Source organism: Vespa crabro, chromosome 13 (genome assembly GCF_910589235.1).
Source record: "Vespa crabro chromosome 13, iyVesCrab1.2, whole genome shotgun sequence".
Taxonomy (NCBI): Eukaryota; Metazoa; Arthropoda; class Insecta; order Hymenoptera; family Vespidae; genus Vespa; species Vespa crabro.
The window spans coordinates 61,384-82,714 of record NC_060967.1 but is presented as its reverse complement, the minus strand read 5'-3'; the positions used below and the strand labels follow the sequence as shown (position 1 = coordinate 82,714).

General features: G+C 30.8%; 5 protein-coding genes and 1 long non-coding RNA gene across 17 annotated transcripts; 3 read left to right on the top strand and 3 right to left on the bottom strand.

Moving 5' to 3' along the window:
• The first annotated feature begins 154 nt into the window (after positions 1-154).
• Positions 155-4,773, top strand: LOC124428811 (mediator of RNA polymerase II transcription subunit 25-like). Of its 3 annotated transcripts, none has more exons than XM_046973322.1 (15): positions 155-260; positions 460-662; positions 914-959; positions 1,056-1,180; positions 1,282-1,501; positions 1,578-2,181; positions 2,343-2,530; positions 2,826-2,971; positions 3,047-3,209; positions 3,331-3,522; positions 3,603-3,797; positions 3,900-4,085; positions 4,182-4,241; positions 4,348-4,467; positions 4,538-4,773. In XM_046973322.1, the coding sequence occupies exons 2-15, from the start codon at positions 541-543 to the stop codon at positions 4,682-4,684; spliced, it is 2,514 nt and encodes an 837-aa protein (XP_046829278.1). In that variant the 5' UTR covers positions 155-260; positions 460-540; the 3' UTR covers positions 4,685-4,773. The 3 variants fall into 3 exon arrangements, with proteins under 3 accessions (XP_046829278.1, XP_046829277.1, XP_046829276.1); XM_046973321.1 differs by having other exon boundaries at positions 2,343-2,635; XM_046973320.1 differs by having other exon boundaries at positions 2,343-2,635; positions 2,790-2,971.
• Positions 4,608-9,262, top strand: LOC124428810 (probable 2-oxoglutarate dehydrogenase E1 component DHKTD1, mitochondrial). 5 transcript variants are annotated; one of them, XM_046973318.1, is made up of 14 exons: positions 4,608-4,696; positions 5,419-5,471; positions 5,551-5,840; positions 5,955-6,174; positions 6,254-6,603; positions 6,721-6,942; positions 7,032-7,189; positions 7,264-7,531; positions 7,630-7,837; positions 7,921-8,333; positions 8,430-8,550; positions 8,644-8,835; positions 8,959-9,044; positions 9,123-9,262. In XM_046973318.1, the coding sequence occupies exons 3-14, from the start codon at positions 5,607-5,609 to the stop codon at positions 9,234-9,236; spliced, it is 2,586 nt and encodes an 861-aa protein (XP_046829274.1). In that variant the 5' UTR covers positions 4,608-4,696; positions 5,419-5,471; positions 5,551-5,606; the 3' UTR covers positions 9,237-9,262. The 5 variants fall into 5 exon arrangements, with proteins under 5 accessions (XP_046829274.1, XP_046829273.1, XP_046829272.1 ...); XM_046973317.1 differs by lacking the exon at positions 4,608-4,696 and having other exon boundaries at positions 4,910-5,471; positions 5,683-5,840; XM_046973316.1 differs by lacking the exon at positions 4,608-4,696 and having other exon boundaries at positions 4,910-5,471; positions 6,257-6,603.
• Positions 9,249-10,519, bottom strand: LOC124428783. The gene is made up of 3 exons (XM_046973278.1): positions 9,878-10,519; positions 9,630-9,759; positions 9,249-9,509 (listed from the first exon to the last, which is right to left on the bottom strand). Exons 1-3 carry the CDS (start codon positions 10,217-10,219, stop codon positions 9,313-9,315), a joined length of 669 nt encoding a protein of 222 aa, XP_046829234.1. The 5' UTR covers positions 10,220-10,519; the 3' UTR covers positions 9,249-9,312.
• Positions 10,520-10,655: 136 nt separating this feature from the next.
• On the bottom strand, positions 10,656-13,777 carry LOC124428819 (28 kDa heat- and acid-stable phosphoprotein-like). Of its 4 annotated transcripts, XM_046973342.1 has the most exons (7): positions 13,708-13,739; positions 13,551-13,634; positions 13,441-13,459; positions 13,213-13,310; positions 11,422-11,556; positions 11,202-11,332; positions 10,656-11,064 (listed from the first exon to the last, which is right to left on the bottom strand). In XM_046973342.1, exons 3-7 carry the CDS (start codon positions 13,448-13,450, stop codon positions 10,848-10,850), a joined length of 591 nt encoding a protein of 196 aa, XP_046829298.1. In that variant the 5' UTR covers positions 13,451-13,459; positions 13,551-13,634; positions 13,708-13,739; the 3' UTR covers positions 10,656-10,847. The 4 variants fall into 4 exon arrangements, with proteins under 4 accessions (XP_046829298.1, XP_046829299.1, XP_046829297.1 ...); XM_046973343.1 differs by lacking the exon at positions 13,551-13,634 and having other exon boundaries at positions 13,708-13,777; XM_046973341.1 differs by having other exon boundaries at positions 13,441-13,634; positions 13,708-13,760.
• Positions 13,778-13,943: 166 nt separating this feature from the next.
• Positions 13,944-18,418, top strand: LOC124428857 (ADP-ribosylation factor-like protein 4C). Of its 3 annotated transcripts, XM_046973434.1 has the most exons (6): positions 13,944-14,039; positions 14,194-14,341; positions 14,767-14,878; positions 15,017-15,481; positions 15,564-15,779; positions 15,854-18,418. In XM_046973434.1, the coding sequence occupies exons 4-6, from the start codon at positions 15,268-15,270 to the stop codon at positions 16,048-16,050; spliced, it is 627 nt and encodes a 208-aa protein (XP_046829390.1). In that variant the 5' UTR covers positions 13,944-14,039; positions 14,194-14,341; positions 14,767-14,878; positions 15,017-15,267; the 3' UTR covers positions 16,051-18,418. The 3 variants fall into 3 exon arrangements, with proteins under 3 accessions (XP_046829390.1, XP_046829388.1, XP_046829389.1); XM_046973432.1 differs by having other exon boundaries at positions 13,945-14,341; XM_046973433.1 differs by having other exon boundaries at positions 13,945-14,341; positions 14,743-14,878.
• Positions 17,956-21,188, bottom strand: LOC124428860. The gene is made up of 2 exons (XR_006943306.1): positions 20,321-21,188; positions 17,956-19,853 (listed from the first exon to the last, which is right to left on the bottom strand). It is a non-coding gene; the product is annotated as an uncharacterized LOC124428860 (long non-coding RNA).
• Between the last annotated feature and the right edge of the window lie 143 nt (positions 21,189-21,331).

Genomic DNA, 21,331 nt, shown 5'->3' with positions numbered 1-21,331 from the left:
TTAAAGACTTTATTTGACAATAAAATCGTTGTTAAAAACTATACAAAATTTTACTTAAATGTCCATCCCTCATTCTACTACGTACGTTTATTTAGTCATTGATAGATTTTACTTATGTTTGGTAAAACCATCAGATACATTTTGCTTTCATGACATGGCCACTACGGGGCGCTGCAATAGCGAGGAACATCCTGAAAATTCAAATGGAAATGCAAATTTAGAAAGAAGGTTAGATATTTCTTTGTCATGGCGTTTTACGGGTAAATTTCAACATAAAGATTATATTTATTTTGTTATACACGATAAAATAAGGATGAAATAATAAAAAATAAAAGTAAAAAATAAATAGAAGATCATAATAGCATTGATATAAAATTTGATTATTATTATATTGAGATTTAAGAGTTGGAGTTTGAGTTGGAGTTGGTTAAATCTAATTTTTATATTATATTTTTACAGATATTTCTGAAGTATTCTAATTCATTTTTTACGCTCCTTTTGAATCCACTTTTGAAGCAATAGATTATTTAATTGAAAAACATGGTTGCTGGACCTACTGAGCATGGCATACAGGCCGATGTTATATTTGTTATCGAAGAAACAGCTGTAAATGGAGCATATCTGAATGATCTCAAAACAAATTATTTAATACCCACATTGGAGTAAGTAATGTTATTGCAATTAAAAAAAATACGGAGTTACTCGCGCATCAATATTCGCTAACACCACGTTCTTGTACGTTGCCACGTACGAGGGAGAAGGACATTGAAATATCGCATTGCTTATTTTATAAGCCACATAAGCCATTTTTACTGAAAAAAAAAAAAAATATATATATATATATATATATATATATATGTAGACTCTATTATATTTATATAATTCATTAAATCGATTTTATTTCTATCCATAGGTATTTTAGTCAAGGTGGCATAGAAGATAGAGAATATGTCGCAGAGGTATTTCAAATCCATTCATAATATCCATTTTGTTTTATATAAACAATTTATATGCTAATATTTTTATCTGAAATATTTTTCTTCTTGGCATAACAGAATAGTACTACACTTTATGGGATAGTATTATATCATGCTGCCGATTGTTTGCCGGCATCTTGTACAGAAACTCTTGGCCCTTATGTAAATCCTCATAAATTACTACTTGTTCTGGATAAACTTGAGTATGTCAAATTCTATATTTATTATTTTAATATAATTGTTTGGACGCGCGCGCACACACACACAATCCTAAGTTATTTACTTAAAACGTTATAATCATTAGAATGGTCGGTGGAAAAGGAGAATCACATGCAAACATTGGAGAAGGTCTTGCTACCGCATTGCAATGCTTTGAAGATTTATTGTTAAGACGAGAACCAAGTAGTGCAACACAGAAACATTGTATTTTAATCTGCAATTCACCTCCATATCAAACAGTGATTCAAGAATCTTATAAATTTGCTGGTCATACCGTAGAACAAGTAGCTGCTCTTTTTCAGGAGGTCTCTCATTTTTTAAATAATTTTCCTTCAGTATTTACTTGTGCATCATACTACTTAATAATATTTTTATTTTTAGAGAAACATCAATTTATCCGTATTGTCTCCACGAAAAATACCAGCGTTATTTAAACTATTTGAAAAGGCAGGAGGTGATCTCCAATCATCTCAAACAAAGAATTACGCTAAGGATCCACGACATCTAGTACTTTTACGTAATTATAATTTAAAAGAAAGACCTGTGAGCCCATCAATTGGAGGGACAGTCCATACTGCGGTACCAAATACAGCACAAATTCCTCTCAGTCCATTACAAAGCAATGATAGTCCAAATCCAAACCAAGTTCAACAAAGTATTGCACCAACGCCACAAGCACAGGCTACTACGTTCAGAAATCAAACACCTCAAAATATTTCTTCGGTTCATCAGTCAGTCCCACAAAATATGGCTGCCCCTATGAGTGCTACACGTCCGCCCTATAATCCTCAAATATCTGCTCCGCCAAATTATCATCCAGGAGCTGTGGGTGCAAGAGCTACGCATTCGAGGTGGATGAGACCATTCTTACCACCGAGTGCTAATGCTCCCACCAATGCACAGAGTAGCGCCTTAATTGCTCAATTAACACAACCACCCTCATCATTAGGGCTTAATGTATCTCCGTATGGTCAAAGAATGGATGGTAATATGTTACTGCGAATTAATATCCTATTATATTTATATGTATGATAAAATAGTACGTGTCTACATATATATATATATATATATATATATATATATATATATATATATATATATACATACATACATATATATACATACACGTTGTACTTGACATTTCAGTAGTTAACAGTAATATCATGGCAGCAAATGCTCAGCAACAGCAACAGCAGATAAACCAACAACAGCAGCAACAATTACGATTGACCATGCAACTGCAACAACAGCAACAGCAGCAACAACAAGCGTCCTTGTCAATTTCAAATCAGCCAGCGCACAGTCAAGCAACACCACAACTCACAGCATCGTGTGTAAGTCCATCTGTGCCTACTCAAGTTCCACCGACAGTAACTGCATCTCAAGCCCCAGTTCCAGTATGTTCTGTAACTCCACTAGCTACTCATCCTCAAGCACAGGTACTTCATGATAAATATTTTTATTATAGAAGTGCATCTTTCCAATAAATTTTCTCTTAATGATTCCTTTCCCCTCTTTTTATTCTTTTTTCTTTATATATATCTATGTTAAGAACTTTGTTCTTCTGTATCTCTTCTGCTATCTGCATTGCAGACTAATGGAGGTGGTGGAAATGTTTCAAATCAACAGATCGCAACTGCAAGAGAACGACATACTATTTGGCAAGGTGTTGTGGAATGGATTGAAAAAACTAAAAATCCTGCCGATGCACAGAAGCAAACGAGGCATGTTCCTTGTCAAGTTTCTGCCAATTCAAAAGATGGAGATCCAGAATTGTAAGATTTCTTCATTCATAGTTATGAACAATCATATATCTATGTGGAATAATTATTTTTTGATGGAACCATTAGGAAAGCAGATACATGGCCGCAAAAGTTAATAATGCAACTGATGCCAAAGCAATTAATAGGAAATATCGGTGGATCCTATTTAAAGAATTCCAAATCTGTTCTTTTTCATCCGACACCATGCGAAGCTTTAGAATCATTAACAAATATGATGACTTCTGGATTTGTAAAAATTATTTCTTACATCATTATGTTCATTTCGTCTTCAAAAAAAAAAAAAAAAAAAAAAAAAAAAAAAAAAAAAAAAAAACGATTTATATATTTGTACCTACATATTTTATTTTCAGGCAGGCTGTGTCCATTTTACATCTGTACCACCTAGTTCAGCATGTGAAATAAAAGTGCTTATACTTCTATATACAGCAGAAAAACGAACATATTTGGGCTTCATTCCTAATGATCAAACAGCTTTCGTAGATCGTCTCCGTAAAGTGATACAACAACAAAAAACTTCCCAAGGTCCAATGAGACAAGGTCAAGTAAGTATAAGAAATAAAAATAAAACTTGCAAGTATAATATCATTCGTTATTAATTATTATAATTGACTTGATTAAATAGACTGGTACTGCTGCTGGAAATGCTTTACCTGGTACCATACCTAACACAGGAATATCACAAGGAGGAATTTTAATGTCTCAAACAAACACTATGACAATGGGTGGAGGACAGATAACACAAAATGTCGTTTCTGCGAATACACCTCAGCAGACTTTGCAAACTCCTACAGCTCAACAAAATCAATTAACTTTACAGGTAAACTTTGAAAATTGCAATAATAATCGTTATATCGTTATATAAATTAAAATAATAATAAAATGTTCGAATGAATAAATTATATTGTATATATACTAATAGAGCGGAGGAATAGCTGCATCACAAGTCAGTGGTAATGCAGGAGGTATTATTGGTCAGCAAAGACCACCTTTCGATGATTTGGAGATAGCAAGGCATCAGAATTTATTAAAAATCCAACAGTTACGTCAAACGCTAGAGGCTGCACAACAGCAAGAAGCACAATACAAATCACAATTGGAAGTTAATGTAAGCACTAGAAATATATTATGTCATGTAGATGTGCATTTTGTTTTGTTAATAATCATGAAGAAAGTAATTTTTGTCTCATCAACGGTGTCACAGATACAACAAAATTTAGAAGTAGCGCAACAACAGGAAATGCAATATAAACAGCAACTCGAAGTATGTTATTAATAATAATATAAACAAGATTCATTGATTAAATTTGAGGATTTTTTTCTTTTTTTATTAATTTGAATTATTAAGTTGATATTAATTTTGTCATTAGGCTCAACAGGCACAACGCGGTATTGCTCCTGCTGCCATGGCAAATCAAGCATCTAATGCTCAAAGAATGATGCGTCCTGTCTCAACGAACAGTCTTGGCTTGCGGCATTTGTTACAACAGGTATGAAATTTATACGTGATAATTCATCATCTGTCAGATCTGTTATCTGTATATCCTTTTTGCGTCGTAGCAACAACCTCAGTACAGACAACAAATACTTGGAATACAACAACAAATGGTCAGTCCAAGAGGACAAATGACAACACGTCCTATGGCACCTAATAATACACAAAATCAACAATTCGATGATGTATCTAATTATGATTTTCTCGGTTAAATAATAGTATAGGTAACTATATTTTTGAATTTTATTTTGTATAAAAATATCACAATATTATATTTATTTTAATGTCGATTTGATCCTAACATTTGTACAGGACGTTTCTTTATTTTTTTTGTTTTTTTTTTTTTTTTTGTTTTTTGTTTTTGTTTATTATATATATTAAAATAAGATACTGAGAAGTATTACTTATAAACAATTCTATATTACGACGTTACTTATGATATAATTTAAAGAGATAAATAAATATAGATATGGCGATTATATAATAAGTAACGAATGTAATAAGATATAATAAATAACATGATAAACTCTTGTAAAATATTATTCTTTTATCTCTTATGATATCCAACTTTTCTTGGGTCATTTCCCTCGCTGATGAAGTTTTCTTTCCTTTCGAATAAGCAATCTATGTAAAGATTAGCTCCAAGACAATATTTTGATACGGATGTTTCGAATAAACAGATAAAACTTATCACATGTAAGGTCGTTTTTAATTGGTAGCCAATAGCAGACAGTTGCAAGAAACTTACTTTGAGGAGGAGGCCTACTTCTCGATTTCAATCTTTTATTTTTTCTTTCTTTCTCTTTTTATCGATAATGGCATTGATAAGATCATGTGTCAATTTAAAATTCCTTTTGAAAGTAAGGAATACACAATATAATAGGAATATTTTACAAATAAAATGTATTCGTTTTGAACGTAATAATGTCATTCAATTGTATCACAGTGAAAATGGCGTTTATGGATACAGACCAAAAGAACAAGTAAAATATTTTGAAGGTATTTAAATTAATCTATTTGTTTCAATATCTTTTCTTCGAATGCCACGATTAAAATTTTTAGATACATTAATTTTCAGTGTCAAAAGAAGACTTAGAGATACGATTTAAAAATAGCAATTTCTATAGACTTGTTATGGCATATAGACAATTTGCTCACAAACAAGCCGATATAAATCCTATATCATTGAGCAAACAAATGATACTTCCAGAATTGCAACCTAAACAATTTGGATTAAATCTAACAGACAAGGTATCTTTCAAAGGAATTTTAAAGATAAAACAAAAAGAGGGAACTCTTTCAGAAGCATTAAAGTTTTTGAATAATGTCTATTGTTCCCATATTGGTGTGGAATTTAATCATCTTGAGGTAAGTATATCTCAACTTTTAATATTTTAATAATTATGCCCATTTGAACATAATTCATTGTTATTATTATTATTATTATTATTATTACTACTATTATCATTATTATTCTAATAGACTGAAGAAGAAAGGGAATGGTTTGCTAACACCACAGAAATATGTTTAACAGAATCATTGGATGATAAAACGCGTGTTGCTATTGTGACAGAAATGTTAAAAAGTCAAGCGTTTGATAATTTTCTAGCTGCGAAATTTGTAAGCTTAAAAAGATATAGTGGAGAAGGAGCAGAAAGCATGATGGCTTTTTTCCACGAATTTTTTAAAATGTCTTTAAATAGTATGTATGGATATGGATAAAGGTATTATTTGAATGAAAGAAGTCAAAAAGAAGAGTCTTTTTTTTTATTACTTTACAGCTGGCTTGACCGATATCGTTATCTGCATGCCACATCGTGGACGTTTAAATTTTTTAACAGGAATGCTTAATTTTCCACCAGAAAAATTATTTCGTAAACTTAAAGGATCCTCAGAATTTCCAGATGATGCAAAGACTATTGGTGATGTTGCAAGTCATTTGGTGTCTTCCACAAATCTAGAAATTGATAATAAAAGTTTACATGTTACAATGCTCCGTAATCCATCTCATCTAGAAGCTGTTAATCCAGTTTCCATGGGAAAAACTCGTGGTATTATGCAGATTGTCAAGGATGGTGCATATAGCAATGATCGCACCACATGCTGGAGTGATAAAGTATTGAACTTACAGGTGATTATTATATATTTCACTTTCAATATTATATATATATATATATATATATATATATGCGTGTGTGTGGATGCGTGCGTGCGTGTGTGTGTGTAAGCCTTCTAACATTTTTTAAAGATTCATGGCGATGCTGCTTATATAGGACAAGGGATTGATCAAGAATGTCTAGCATTAAGTAACGTACCACACTTTGAGATAGGAGGCACAATCCATCTAATAATTAATAATCAATTAGGATTTACAACTCCACCTTCTAGAGGTAGATCGTCTAGATATTGCACAGATTTGGCAAAAATGATTGCAGCTCCTATAATTCATGTAAACGGAGATGAACCAGAAGTAAATACATCATCATTCAAGTGTGTTTGTACGTGAAATGTTTTTCGTAGCAATTACTACTTGCTAAAAGAAAAATAATGTTTTTACAGATGGTTGTACGAGCTACAAGAATAGCTTTCAAATATCAAAGGAAATTTAAGAAAGATGTTTTTATAGATATAAATTGCTTCAGGAGATGGGGTCATAACGAATTGGATGATCCAACTTTTACAAATCCAAGGATATATAAAATTATACAAAATCGTTCGTAAGTATAACGTTTAACTATAGCATTATCATCAAATTGATGAAAATAAAATATGAATTTTTTTAATTACTTAGATCTGTACCGGATCGATATGTAGAAAAATTAATCAAGTCCAATATCCTGACAAAGGCTAAAAAAGAAAATATTGTGAAGGAACATAATAAATGGTTGTCTGAAGCTCTTAAACAAGTTGAAAGTTATGTTCCAGAAGCATCATACTTCTCAGGCAGATGGACCGGAATGAAACAAGCTGAACCCAATATAACTCAGTGGGATACGGGTATTGATATAGATTTGCTAAGATTTATTGGGGAAAGAAGTGTCCATGTAGATACAAATTTGGTGAGTATATATACCAATAAAATATATTTATATATGTAGTTTATTACAAATTATTTTTTTTTTAAGAAATAAGAAATTTCATTTTTTTCTTATTCCAGAATATTCACCGTCAGTTGCTGAAGAATCATATTCAAGGCCGACTGAAAAAACTAATGTCTGGTGAACAGTTAGATTGGGCCACTGCGGAAGCATTGGCTATAGGATCCTTACTTTATCAAGGTTACAATGTTAGAATAAGTGGACAAGATATAGGTAGAGGTACATTTTCCCATAGGCATGCTATGTTTGTCGATCAGAATACTGGAAGTGAGTAATATTAAATTTTCTCTTTCATGATATTATTACATTACGCATAGAAAATAAAGTAATATATCTAATTTATCTTCTAGACATTTACATTCCATTAAACTCTATGGCAGATGAACAAATAGGAAAATTAGAATTAGCTAATAGTATTTTATCAGAGGAAGCGGTACTGGGATATGAATACGGTATTAGCATAACAGTCCCAACAACTTTAACTATTTGGGAGGCACAATTTGGAGATTTTTTTAATGGGGCACAAATCATTATTGATACCTTTGTAACAAGCGGCGAAGCAAAGTGGATGCTCAGTAGTGGGTTGACAATGCTTTTGCCTCATGGTTATGATGGTGCTGGAGCGGAGCATAGTTCATGTAGAATTGAACGATTCTTACAGCTTACAAATAGCAATGAAGATAAAGTTGATGGCGAAGATGTTAATATACAAGTAGTTAATCCGACTACACCAGCACAGTATTTTCATTTATTGAGAAGGCAGGTATGGCCTTAAAAATAAACAGATTATAAAGTTATTTCCTCATATCGCGTATTTGTATAACCAATTATAAGTTACATTCAAAATTATATATTTTAGATGATAAGAAATTTTCGAAAACCATTAATTGTAATATCACCTAAAATATTATTGCGACATGCGAACGCTACATCATCATTGACAGATATGAAGCCTGGCACAAGTTTCAAGTCTGTTATAGGTATGAAATATATACTAGTATATTTCATAAAATATGTCTAAAATATAATAAGATAATTCATGTCTGTGTCTAAATATATTATATGTATTTCAGGGAATGATGATGATGATGATATTTCTAAAATAAATAAAGTAATATTAACCAGTGGTAAACATTATTATGCTCTTAAAGATTATAAGAAGACCATTGGAGAGAATAACGTTGCAATTATTAGATTAGAATGTCTTTGTCCGTTTCCTGTTCAAGAAATACTGGAAGAAATACAAAAATATAATCATGCAAAAGGTAAGTAAAATCAATATTGGAATCCCTTGAATTAAACTATCCTATTATCATTATTAATATTCCATAAAATATCATCAAGTTATTTTATTATCTTGAATTACACTACATTAAATTTTTTAATAGTTTTTATATGGAGTCAAGAAGAACCTCGAAATATGGGAGCATGGAATTTTGTGAAAACACGTTTCGAAAATTTATGTGGTCGACAAGTAAGTACAATGTGAGTCCATATAGTAGGTACAATGTGAATGCATATAGTAAATAAGTAATATTTATTACATCTTCAGTTAAAATACTGTGGACGTCCTCCTATGGCAGCACCGGCTGTTGGTGATGGCAAATTGCATCAACAAGAAGTAGAAGAAGTTATAAGAAAACCATTTTTGATGAAAACATTTTAAACTAATTAAAACTATTTTTAAAAGTTTATATTTTTCTATTCATTTATAACAAATATATCTTTCACAGAGATAAGTCTTATTTTTCTTTGGTTTTAAATACTTGATTACTGGTGGTTACTTGTGATTCAAAACCATTCTTTTGACGAATTTCTACACAATTACTACAACTACAGCAGCAAATTACATTGTCACTAGAAAGGGAACATTTAATATTACTTAGACGTTCTTCTGTTACCAAATCTTGTATTTTCTTTTCTAATTCAATAGCACTTTCTATAAAAAAAGAAAAAAAAAAAGAAAAAAAAGAAAAAAAAGAAAAAAAGAAAAGAGGAAAAAAAAATAGTAAGATTAGTCCTATCAGGTGTCATTTACCCTTACCATAATTTTACTTACTTAAACTAATATTTCGTAACTGATAAGCTATACTTTTTGCAAACATATCAAATTCATCATCTTCTCTTTCTTCCATTAAATCTATTTCTGTACAAACATCTTTAACCATACCTTTTGTAATTTTATCTTCCTACAAAAAAAACATTATATTTTTAAATTTGTTCCTTTATTACAACCGATGATTATCTAAATCGGATTATTTTTACAATATGTGTGTATATGCATGGGGAAGAAAGACATTAATTTTATGTAATAATTACTTTTTGGTCAAAGATAATAACATATGGAAAGAATATATCATGCATTAATTTAAAGTATTTGGTTTGGGATTCATACAATTTCCCACATAATATAGCAACAGCAATTTTTGATAATTCATAACAATATTGCTTTTTTAGGTCCTCTATTCTTGTAATACAATCATATATTGTTAAGGAAGGTATATTCATGGCATCCACTATATGTTTATATGCTTTATATCTGTACACCTTTTTATCAAAATTATCATCAAATGGATATTTTAAACAATCATATTGTCCATACAGAATTAATAATTTTATTGTCTCTCCTTCTGCCCACTTAAATGCCATTTTACTATTTCTTTCCAATAATTTTACTTTTTCAATTGAACATTTAATCTAATTAACTTCTACTTGTCAAACTTGTCAAATAAAAAGAAAGAAAATTGCGTTTTTTGAATCCATAGGTTCTTTACAACTGATACTTAAATTTTTTTTGTATCCGAAAGTACGTTTTACATGATATTGTTACATTTGTAATGGTTAAGAAAAAAGAAAAGAGAGAGAGAGAGAGAGAGAGAGAGAGAGAGAGAGAGAAAAAAAAAAGATAAACAATAAATTTAAAAATATAAAAGATTTGACATATTGGATTCTTTTCTTTTTTCCAGAGAAAATAACATAATCAAGATGATATCGCATAATATTCTTCAGCTGAATACATATGTATGTACCTGTAGTATATATTGTAAATGAGAAAGTATTACGTTTATAAAAAGACAACAATTAATTTCAAATATTATTATAATAACTGTATTTTATACAATTTAGGACATACTCATCAAATACTCAGAGTAAATATTTATTTAAATTCATTTAGTCCATTTTCAATAATATGAAAGTAGGATTTCAATTGTATAGGAAATTAGCACAATATAACATGTAGATAGTAACGTAACTTAATTTGAATGATTTTAATAATCTAGGTTCTTTTACCCAGTGCCTTTTGTGTCAATTCAGTTTTCTTTTGTTGTGCTAATTCTTTTTGTTTCTTCTCATCTTCTCTTCGTTTTGCAGCCTCTTCTCGTTGCTGCTTAATTATTGCTAATCGCGCTAAGTCTGCTCGAGCTTCATCAGTTTTTCCTGCAGCATGCAATTTCTGATAATTTGCATAGGCCCTCTGCCTTTCTAATTGTTCTCTGAAATTAAAAAAGAGATAATAATAAATATTACTTTAATTGTTTTCTAAATCCTTTTCACCCTAAACCAATTGGGTATATTAAAGTCTAAACAAGAAAAATAGGAATACTCAAGTAAAAATTGCAAAGCTGTTTACTTTTCTTTCCGCGATAATTCAGGCTTTGCAGAGTCTAATGATTGATTGAGTTGTGATAACTTTTTTGCTTTTTTTTGTACTCTGTTTGGGTTCTCCACCTGAATTAAATTCTCAACTCCTTTTGCCTTACCCTAAAGATATAAAACAAATCCATAAAAATATTTTGTAAAGTGCACATTTGTATTAATAAAAATAAAATTTATAAACAAGTTCTAATTACCTCTGTTTCCGACTCGGAATCCGATTCAGTTTCACTATCTGTTTCAGATGCACTTACATTTTTCAATTTGTTCCTACTTCCACGTGCTTTAGGTTCCACTTCTTCGTCACTAGATGACTCATTACCTTTATTTTTCTGTGAAAAATTAAAAAGACAATTGCCAATTTCCACATAAAACATTTTATATCCTTTGAATTGATTATACTATTTTCCATCGATCAGCGATTTGTAGGATTTTCAATATACATTTATGTGCAAATGTATATTTTATTTTATACATTGCACTACTCTTCAAGTTATATAAAAGATGGTTGCAGTGTGCTTCGTTCATACTGTATTAACATGGGGCTGTTGCATAATTTCTAGATGACCAAATACCAAAATATTAAGTATTGTATAGTTAATATTATATTGCTTAGATATATAAATAAAATTATTACACTAACGATTCTTATTACGATATGATTTATATCTATAATATTTTAAAACGTCTGTACTTTTATTGATAGAAAACAAAAATATTATTTCAAGTAACTTGGATTCATATAAGAAACAATATATCGTATAATATATATAATAAATATAATAAATACGCGCTATAAAAGTTTTTTGCATGCGTTGTATGTAGAGTTTTAACGAATAATTAACCGTTTAAAAACATAAATAATACATTCCCCCAATTTTATTAACAAAAATAAAGAAAAGGAGTACATGTTATCGCCGCAAAATTGAACGTACAAGGAAAGAGAATTAATTCAAAATTATGGTTTATAAATACTCATTTACGATGTTAATATTTCAAATCTTTTTATCTTCTTTCTTTCTTTCTTTTTTCTTCCGTTGTTACGTCACTTTCGATTGCCATTTGTCATTGTTTTATTAGGACAGACTGCAAAAAGAACAGACCGATATTTCTATACGAAAATTAGTTACAAAACTGTATTGTTAGGATAAATCCTTAGATGAAATAAATTGGAAAAAATAGTAAGTAGGAGCTATTATAACGTAAAAAAGCAGAATTCAGTTGAACATATTAAGGTAAACCCTTGAATTGGTGTTATAAAATTAATTATAGACGCTGTCTTAAGAATTAAGAAAATTATATCAATAAAAATATTTTGCAGACTTTTATGAGATGAAAAACTACAATTAGGTTGGATAATACAAAAGACTTTACATTTCTAAAGCCAATAAATATGTCTAGAATTTACAAGAATATATACAAATTACAATCCAGATTCCTGGAATAATATTGTCCCAAGTAGTTTCATTATTGAAAAATTAGTCGAATAACTAGAGTTTAGAAGCAATTGTACAAGTGCAAACGGATACGCAACAAAATATCAATTATTAATTATTATATGTAAATATGTTACATGTACGTTCAATTTTGTAAAGATGAAATTCATTGCATTTCTTTATTCTTGTTAATAAAATAAAATGAATGTATTGTTAAAACTATATATTATGGATGAGAAGAGAAAAAAAAAAAAGAAAGAAAAAACTTTATTCGTGAAAAAAGTTGTTTGCTTTCAATTGATTGAATCCTTCATAGCGTGTGCAATTTTCGTGAGTAACTGTATATACCAATTGGGTTAAAAATACTTTTAACCTACGTCAATATTTAAAGTTATAAGAAAGAAAATATAACGAGGCACAATGCAATTGCATAAACGCTCTGTTGCAACTATCTGCCCGTGTCACATTTGACCATCGAAGGGCAATTCGACCTTACGTACTTAACAATAATATCTAAGTCGTTGAGCTGGTGGTTAACCTAAAAATACTGACTCTCCACTGACGTTTTTCTTCCTCCTGGCGACGTTGTTCTTCTAATTCTTCGGGATTCGTAAAGTGGCGATTACGGCCTTTGTGATTGACAAATTTTCCTAAAAGAGAAGCCGAAAATATAAATAAACAAAAGCATATTTCGAGATGAACAAAATTGCGCGTTATTTTTCTTTAGAAAAACGTGGCAAGCTATTCATATAAATGAATAAGGAACGATGATTCACTTACCGCGTGGCATTATTTGTATCTGTAGAATAAACGGCAGCTTAAAAATAAAATATACGATATCAAAATTGATTGAATATTCAATATTTTTATACAACAATCTATAATTTCACCAAATCTCGATCTCTAGTGTCAGATCAACGCCTCAATGAATACAATGTCAGCGGACGTAGACCAACGTATATTAATGTGAATAACTGCGTAAATTAAAGAACATGTCGGTATATACTGCACTGTAGTATCGACCATACCAAGAAAGAAAAAACGAACCGTATTTTATTTACGCCGTATTATATGGATTCACTGTGGGACGATGCAAGAACGAGTGCATCGTATGATTTTCGAAGAGCATTATTTTCTATTATTAAGAACAGTTTACAAATATAGAAATCAGATATTTCTATTGGCTATCAAATTTGTTTCATGCATTAGTTAGTGCTGCCGCCGTACGGCTTCGTTTAAACATTTTTTCGTCAGATAGATCATGCTACTTGTCGATCTATCAGTCATACATAGTCATTGGAAGTGCGAGTTTTTGCGGACGTATCGACGTTTACCGGTTCTCGATTGTTTTGTTGTCTCTCTTCGTATATCAGTGACAAGTAATCATTTATTGATAAAGAATATACATACATATATATACATATATGTATGTATATATATGTATATACACACACGCGCATAATATATATATATATATGTATATGTATATACAGATGAAATTGACTAATAACACGACAAGTTAACATATTTAAGGTGCTTTTTCGATGATTACACGACCGGTCTTTCAAGTTCGATGAGAAGTATGTCAAAGTCGATGTGATGTGTTACTGTGCGACCTTTCAGGATGACGGCCTCCCAAGTGTTATGTAGATTTGGATAAGTTCCATATACAAATGAGGTGGTGAGTATATAAAAAAAAAAAAAAAAAGAAAGAAAAAGAAATATGCCTCGAATTACGTAACGAGAGAAACTTGTAGAAATATATAAAACGATTGCTTTCACATTAGATGAACAATTGATTACGAACGCAGAAATTAATAAGCGTTGAACAATTAGCGTTTCTCAGACGCTCGATTATTGTGTTTGTTTATTTTTTTTTCCCCCTTTCCTTATCCCTTTTTTTTCAAGCTAGTAACGTCACGCCAACTCTGAGAAACGCTTAGAAATTCGATTATCGCTAATATTTATTGTATTATTATTATTATTATTATTATTATTATTATTATTATTATTATTATTATTATTATTATTATTATTATTATTATTATTATTTGAAAACATTAACGTACATGAAAATATTAGGAGCATTTATATTGTACTATGCAGAGAGAAAAGTAGTAAGAAAGAAGAGGTTAATCAAAGGATTGAAGGAAAAGGGATTTTTAAAGGGTTCGACAAGATACATTAACAAAAGTAAAGCATAAACACAAGAAAAGATGTAAGTGCACTATTATATTAACTATTCTTTATTTATAATTATTTAAAATTAAAGTTTCTTTTAGAGTGACAAATGTTGCAATAACCGTATTATTATTATTTTTTATTTATTTACTTTTTTTGTTTTATTTTATTTCAGGTGGCACAATAATCGCTGGCCTAGAAACAGGCTTCTCTTCGATAAGATAAGAACTACGGCAAGAATAGCAAAAAAAAGATCCAATAACGTATTGTCAACACATATTAAAGAATAAAGGAAAAAAGTAAGGTGCAATTTAAGAGTGCAAGTAATCGCTGCATATAGATGAAAGTATAACAGGGTAAGAAGCACGATTATAAAAAGGAGAAGAAGAAAGAGATAAAAAATCTGGAAAAGGTGGGTAGGAAGGAATGGGTGCTGGGTTGGGCAGGAGCAGCACCAGTGGAGGTGGTCTGCTCGAGGCTCTTCCCACAGGAACGCCGCTTCACGTAGCTATGTTAGGTCTTGACAGTGCAGGAAAAACAACTGCCCTATATAGATTAAAATTTGATCAATATTTGAATACTGTACCGACCATTGGTTTCAACTGTGAAAGAATCCGTGGCGGCATTGGTAAAGCAAAAGGTATATATTAAATGTCAACCAATAGGATCATTAATCAGATCTTTGATTTTCACCTAACGTTCCAATATTTATTCTTTCCTAGGAGTAAATTTTTTAGTTTGGGACGTAGGTGGACAGGAAAAATTACGACCTCTGTGGAAGTCTTATACAAGATGCACGGATGGTATTATTTTTGTTGTTGATTCTTGCGACGCGGAAAGACTTGAAGAAGCAAAAATGGAACTTACCAAAACAGCTAGGAGTCCCGATAATGCTGGCGTGCCCATTTTAATTCTTGCAAATAAGCAAGATCTATTGGGTAAACTTCGTTAGGTTAAACTTTTATTACTTTGATATATAATAGTGATAATGATCATTTTATTTAATCTTTAGGTGCTAAAGAAGTGAGTGAATTGGAAAAGCAGCTTGGTGTCTTGGAACTGGCTGGAATGCCTGGCAGTTCTAGTATAAGGGTGCAACCTGCTTGTGCTATTACAGGTGAAGGTTTACATGAAGGCCTGGATACTCTCTACCAATTGATATTAAAACGACGTAAATTGGCCAAGCTAAACAGAAAAAGGGCTAGGTAGGCCAGGGCTTCGGAAGACTGCACATGCGTCTTCTGATATTGCCCACGGATGATCTCTTCCCTGGTAACGGAGGTGCCCATCGTGGATCTCTCCGTTTCATCTTTTTCATTCTTGTCAACTTTCTCACCGACATTGTTGACAGCTAAGAAGTGCTCAATTAAATAAGTAGATGGCTAAAACATCAATAGCCCCGTAAGTCTGAAAGTAGAACAGTATTGATTATTACAATTGCTTCAATTGTTATTACAACTACTGATAGTTTGTTAACTTAGGTCACATCAAGTCTTGCGATCAACTTTGTGTTGAAGAGCTCAGACTAATCAAACTTGACTAAGAAAAACATTCGCACTTATAAGACTAAATCATACAAGATCGATAGCTTCATCTAAGAAAAATTCTTTACTCTATACATGACTTGAATTCAGTTCTGATAAGGAGAACATACCACATCCACGTAGTTGATGGAATTTGGATTGTGGATTGTGGATTATCACTTTCTAATCTAAGATTTAATAGAAGATATATATATATATATATATATATATGTATATACGTATATATATATATATACGTATGTGTATGTATGTATGTATGTGCGTGCGCGCGTGCATGTTGGTGGCATTATCTTCTATTCATTCATGATAAAGTGTGATGGTTTCATATCTTAGAACCTTACATACTATTGTGCCACTTAGTCTGAAAGTGATCAAAGTTGAAAATGACAAATCATAAACTATTAATTTTGTTAAAGCGGAAGAGTAACATTACTAGATAACAGACTTTTAATAATTTTGGACTTGCCATTGTGTTGATGAAAGACATCTTTTTTAATGGGACAATAATTGAGCTTGAAATGTGTATTCATGTGAACATCCCAATTGAAGTTTTGCATTCACAATAGACATATGGAGCATTAGTAAATATACTATGATTCTCAAAGTCAGTTGTGACTGTGGCATGCATCTCTATCGTGGAAAGGATATCGTGTTTCGTCTATTTCCACTCCAACATCCTACATTACTTAACAAGAGTGATTGTCTATGAGATTCTTGGAATTTAACTCTGATTGGAAAGATACGATTGTTTAATGCGCAGTATTGAGGACTTGATCATACAATGACTTAGTATGCATAATAATGCAAATAAATAGTATGCTAGCACTGAAATAGACAGTTACAATTAGTAGAGGCTGTCTCATTCTCAGGGCCTTCTTTATGATAATCCAGACCTCCCCCCCTCGCATGATATTAAAAGAGGATTAAACCGAAAAAACGGGAGTTCTCAAATTACATGAGTTTTAAGTGCAACCAATAAGCATCGATTGCACTAAGCGTTGCTATAATACCAATAATATTACTGACTGTTAACAATGAAAATGGGAGATTAAGAAAATTCATAAGTTTATCCAAATACAGCACAGCTTATTATGTCTAGCCGACAGATATTTTTCTGTTGGCTAGGTTTAAGTATACCAATTTCTTGGCCTTCATAGATTGCAGTATAGTCTGTATAATTGTCATTTCATTGAATCCAAGATAAAAGCTGTAAGTCATTTGATATTGAATGTGGGAGTTGTCGATGTAGGTAGCTTCAGCTCCCCTGAATTAACATTTAGTTATAATCTAGTGAAATATTTGTCTACTGTGAAATTGTATATACAAATGTTCCCAATTTGTAATATACACTTTGGTGGAAAGCTTGTTTTTCCATGTACTGGCATTCGAATTTGTATATATTTGTGCTCATTTTGTGCATGTTTCGTGTTGAGTACATACATGAAATCTCTTGCCAATTTGTTTAAATTTATAAACAATATTTCAATACTCGCTAAAGTGCTATGTTTCCATGGTGTGAAATGTAAGATTATAAATTTCTCACAAAGTGTGTGATCAAAAGAGTGAAAGACTGATCATTTAATTTGAGACAGTATATCAACAAAACATAGAGAATGGATTATTAGGAATATGACGAGGAATCGATGTGAAGGGTCAGTTTAGACATTGTTTCAGATTCATTTTAATAGTCGACAATGGCTAAGGTCGATTCGCCGAGATCAGTCAACGTTATTGGTGAAAAAATTCGGTTGCTAGTACGTTTAATGTCTGGTAGAGTACAAGCTAGAAAATTGAATATATTCTACGTACGTCTGTCTAATCAGTGAGAATTTTACCCCATATCAATAATGTGGTGTGAACTGCGATTTTCAAGTTATAAATAAGTTTAAATACTAAAAACCAGCGCATAAAGGAAACGTAGGACAAAGCCTTTGTAAGCGAAAAATCTATGTATAAGCTGCATATTATTGATTTGATGTTATTATCAGAGCAGGCTCATTGGACCTTGATAATTAAAAGAAAAAGTAAAACAATCTGCTAATGACTGCTCTTCAAAAATTAACTGCTCAGCCATCGGCCTAAGAGACGGACGGATGGACGGATGGATGGATGGGTGGATGGGTGGATGGATGGATGGATGGATGGATGGATGGATGGGTGGGTGGGTGGATGGATGGGTGGATGAATGGATGAATGAATGAATGGATGGATGGTGCTTCCTAATCGACGAAAATCATTATTTATTATAATAGTAAAAGCTTTAGCATAATCACATAATTGCCCTCAAGGTGACTTACATATATCTAGAAATTCTGAAGATGATCGTATTTCTGCGATTTTTTGCACCTTTATACCATGAAGAAAAGAATTTCATTATTCCCTTTGTATGGGCGTTCTGAACTTATTATAGATGGAATTGCAAATAGCAAAGAGATCAATTTTTGTTTTGAAAACACATGTATAACACATTAAATTTCTATTAAGTTACATTATAATTATATGTAACATTGTTTTGCAATTTTAATCTACGTCGTATTACGTCAAATTAAAGTTCTAAAATTCATTGCTAACTTGCTATACATTTAATAACATTCATTGGTGATATTCAAAATAACATACAATCTTTTCATGTTGAAGATCGCATCTAGAAATTATTTTTTAGATGCATTAAGATGCATTCTTATACACATATAGATTTAGTCTTATACTCAAAAGCATGTTTTTAATATTTGACTTATTATTTCTCATTTTGTTTTTAAATATAAAAAATATGTTTACATGTGTATTGAAGAAAACTTTGATAAACAGAAATGCTGTGATAATGTTAAAGTATGTTGTGGGTGCATATCATATCGTTTAAATAAAGCGATTATCATCTTGATGATTGCAGCACTCATGAATTTCTTTTATTGCAGCTGGAAGCCTAGTCTAAAATTTTTATCACGTTTAAGGAAGCTTATTTATCTAGACACAATGATAAAAAAGTCACAAGGATTCATTTGAAGTGCTGTCGTGCTAGTATTATTCTATGCTTGGCATATATATATATATATATATATATATATATATATATATATATATATATATATATGTATGTATGTATGTATGACTTATGTGTGAGACAGAGAAGTACTCTATGCAGATTGCAATGATAAGAGAAAATTGATCATCGTACTTTGTTACACATTATGTTTAAAAATAATTTATTTGACAAGATTTAGAGTGACAGAAATTTTGTTCTAACACTGCACTGCCTACTTGCGCTTTTAATAATAGCACTTAAGCATTTTTTGATAGTATCAATGAGACATGTTGTTTTTGTTTTTTTAAAGAATCACTTACCAACGTTCTGAAAACACTATTTAAACTTCGCATATAGTCTTAGACATCGTCATTGAAGCTGATTCTTGATCATTTTCCAATTTCCAGTTCATTAAGGTAGTTGGAGATTATCGAGTGATATGTGTCCTGTAAAATGGCTCTATTGAAGAATGTAAACATCCACATAACACTCTTTCTATCTTCCATCATTGGATAATATTTCATTCAAATTGAATTCAACATAATATTATTTAGAATAATATTAATCATATATCAAGTATGATCAAGTTAGTTATTTCAATTGTCAATAGAATTAACGATTAACCATTGATGATTGTTATCATCAATCAAAACTAAATGATAACAATAAGTGAAATGTGATTATAATTCTACATAGTAGAGTTTATTAATGATTCATGGTATGCCTACGATAGTAGATTTATCAATTATTCTGGAAGTACGTTTGAAATCATTGACAATTCTACTTTATAGAATTATATTCTCAGCTCGCTTTTTGTTTTGATCAATCATTTGCTGTTTCGTTAATCCTTGTTTCGAATGAAATATTGCCCAAAAAATAATGCTATCTTCCATACTTTTTCTCTCTCACGTACCGTGTAGTGTGAACGTCGATTTTGTGATCGTGTAACTTATGATGGGTATATCGATTGTTGCACATCTTTATACAGTTGATATGATATTTAGATACTTGTTTAACTTTCATAAATGTTTTTCCTGTAGATGCATAATTAGCATATTGTTAGGAGAATTGTCAGTACCTATTGTGAAAATGAATAATTTATCATTGTTTTTATTTTGAATGATATGTTATTTTAGGTGCATGAGACCTTTAATAAATTTGCTAATTCTGTTAGATCGTAATTCATACTTGTAATTAATTTTCCTTTTTATTTAAAAAGTTTAAATGGAATATCAGAAAAATCACACTCCAATCATGTGCCAATGATAAAGGATAAAGCGTTGCATAATAAACTTAGATTTAAATACATTGTATCGCGTATCTAAGAATGTTATTTGTATTCCTTTCAAAGTGCACTTAATTGAATAAGAATTTGTATTCGTTTAAAAAGTGCAATTTATTCTGCGTTTCGATGTAAAACATTGTTTTTAATTCGACTGTTGTCGAAAGCGTAAATCGTAGGTCACTAATATTTGTAAATACATAATTTAACTTCAATGCGCTTATGTATCAATATTTTACTGAGTTTATTATTTAATTGTTTTGTCAAAGATTTCCTATTTTTATTGTAATCCTTGGAGTGTTAAATTAATCGTCAAGAATTTGAACGAAAGTTATATATATATATATATATATACATATGAGTGCAATATTTTCGATAAGTGTGACGTGTTATCTTTTCTTTTGTATCGTGTTTTCTTTCTAATTATTAAAGATTTATTTCGTGTTTTCCTATTTACTGAATAATCATTGAAAACAAAACCCTTTTTCAAAAGAAATCGTGCGAACGTTTTTAAATTTGCCTCCCTTAATCGAAGTATCGCGAGTATCGATAATAATCGAAGTTTAGTTCGGTTAAAGGAAGAATATCGAAGAAGATGGCGATAATGTCGTTATATCAAAGATTTTAAGACGGGAGTGTCCG

Bases quoted from the DNA above. Each gene is read 5' to 3' on its own strand.
- LOC124428857 (XM_046973434.1), top strand. From the start codon at position 15,268: ATGGGTGCTGGGTTGGGCAGGAGCAGCACCAGTGGAGGTGGTCTGCTC. The intron at 15,482-15,563 runs GTATATATTAAA...ATTCTTTCCTAG, and splicing joins CGGCATTGGTAAAGCAAAAG to GAGTAAATTTTTTAGTTTGG. The intron at 15,780-15,853 runs GTAAACTTCGTT...TTTAATCTTTAG, and splicing joins AAATAAGCAAGATCTATTGG to GTGCTAAAGAAGTGAGTGAA.
- LOC124428811 (XM_046973320.1), top strand. From the start codon at position 541: ATGGTTGCTGGACCTACTGAGCATGGCATACAGGCCGATGTTATATTT. The intron at 3,798-3,899 runs GTAAACTTTGAA...ATATACTAATAG, and splicing joins AAAATCAATTAACTTTACAG to AGCGGAGGAATAGCTGCATC. The intron at 4,086-4,181 runs GTAAGCACTAGA...ACGGTGTCACAG, and splicing joins AATCACAATTGGAAGTTAAT to ATACAACAAAATTTAGAAGT.
- LOC124428783 (XM_046973278.1), bottom strand. From the start codon at position 10,219: ATGGCATTTAAGTGGGCAGAAGGAGAGACAATAAAATTATTAATTCTG. The intron at 9,760-9,877 runs TAAAATTAATGT...TTTTTTTTGTAG, and splicing joins ACCAAAAAGTAATTATTACA to GAAGATAAAATTACAAAAGG. The intron at 9,510-9,629 runs GTAAGTAAAATT...CTTTTTTTATAG, and splicing joins GTTACGAAATATTAGTTTAA to AAAGTGCTATTGAATTAGAA.
- LOC124428810 (XM_046973315.1), top strand. From the start codon at position 5,288: ATGGCATTGATAAGATCATGTGTCAATTTAAAATTCCTTTTGAAAGTA. The intron at 5,472-5,550 runs GTATTTAAATTA...ATTAATTTTCAG, and splicing joins ACAAGTAAAATATTTTGAAG to TGTCAAAAGAAGACTTAGAG. The intron at 8,836-8,958 runs GTAAGTAAAATC...ATTTTTTAATAG, and splicing joins AAAATATAATCATGCAAAAG to TTTTTATATGGAGTCAAGAA.
- LOC124428819 (XM_046973343.1), bottom strand. The intron at 11,557-13,212 runs GTCAGTATTTTT...AATTTTTCACAG, and splicing joins AAGAAAAACGTCAGTGGAGA to AAAAATAAAGGTAATGAGTC. The intron at 11,065-11,201 runs GTAAACAGCTTT...TTTTAATTTCAG, and splicing joins GAATTATCGCGGAAAGAAAA to AGAACAATTAGAAAGGCAGA.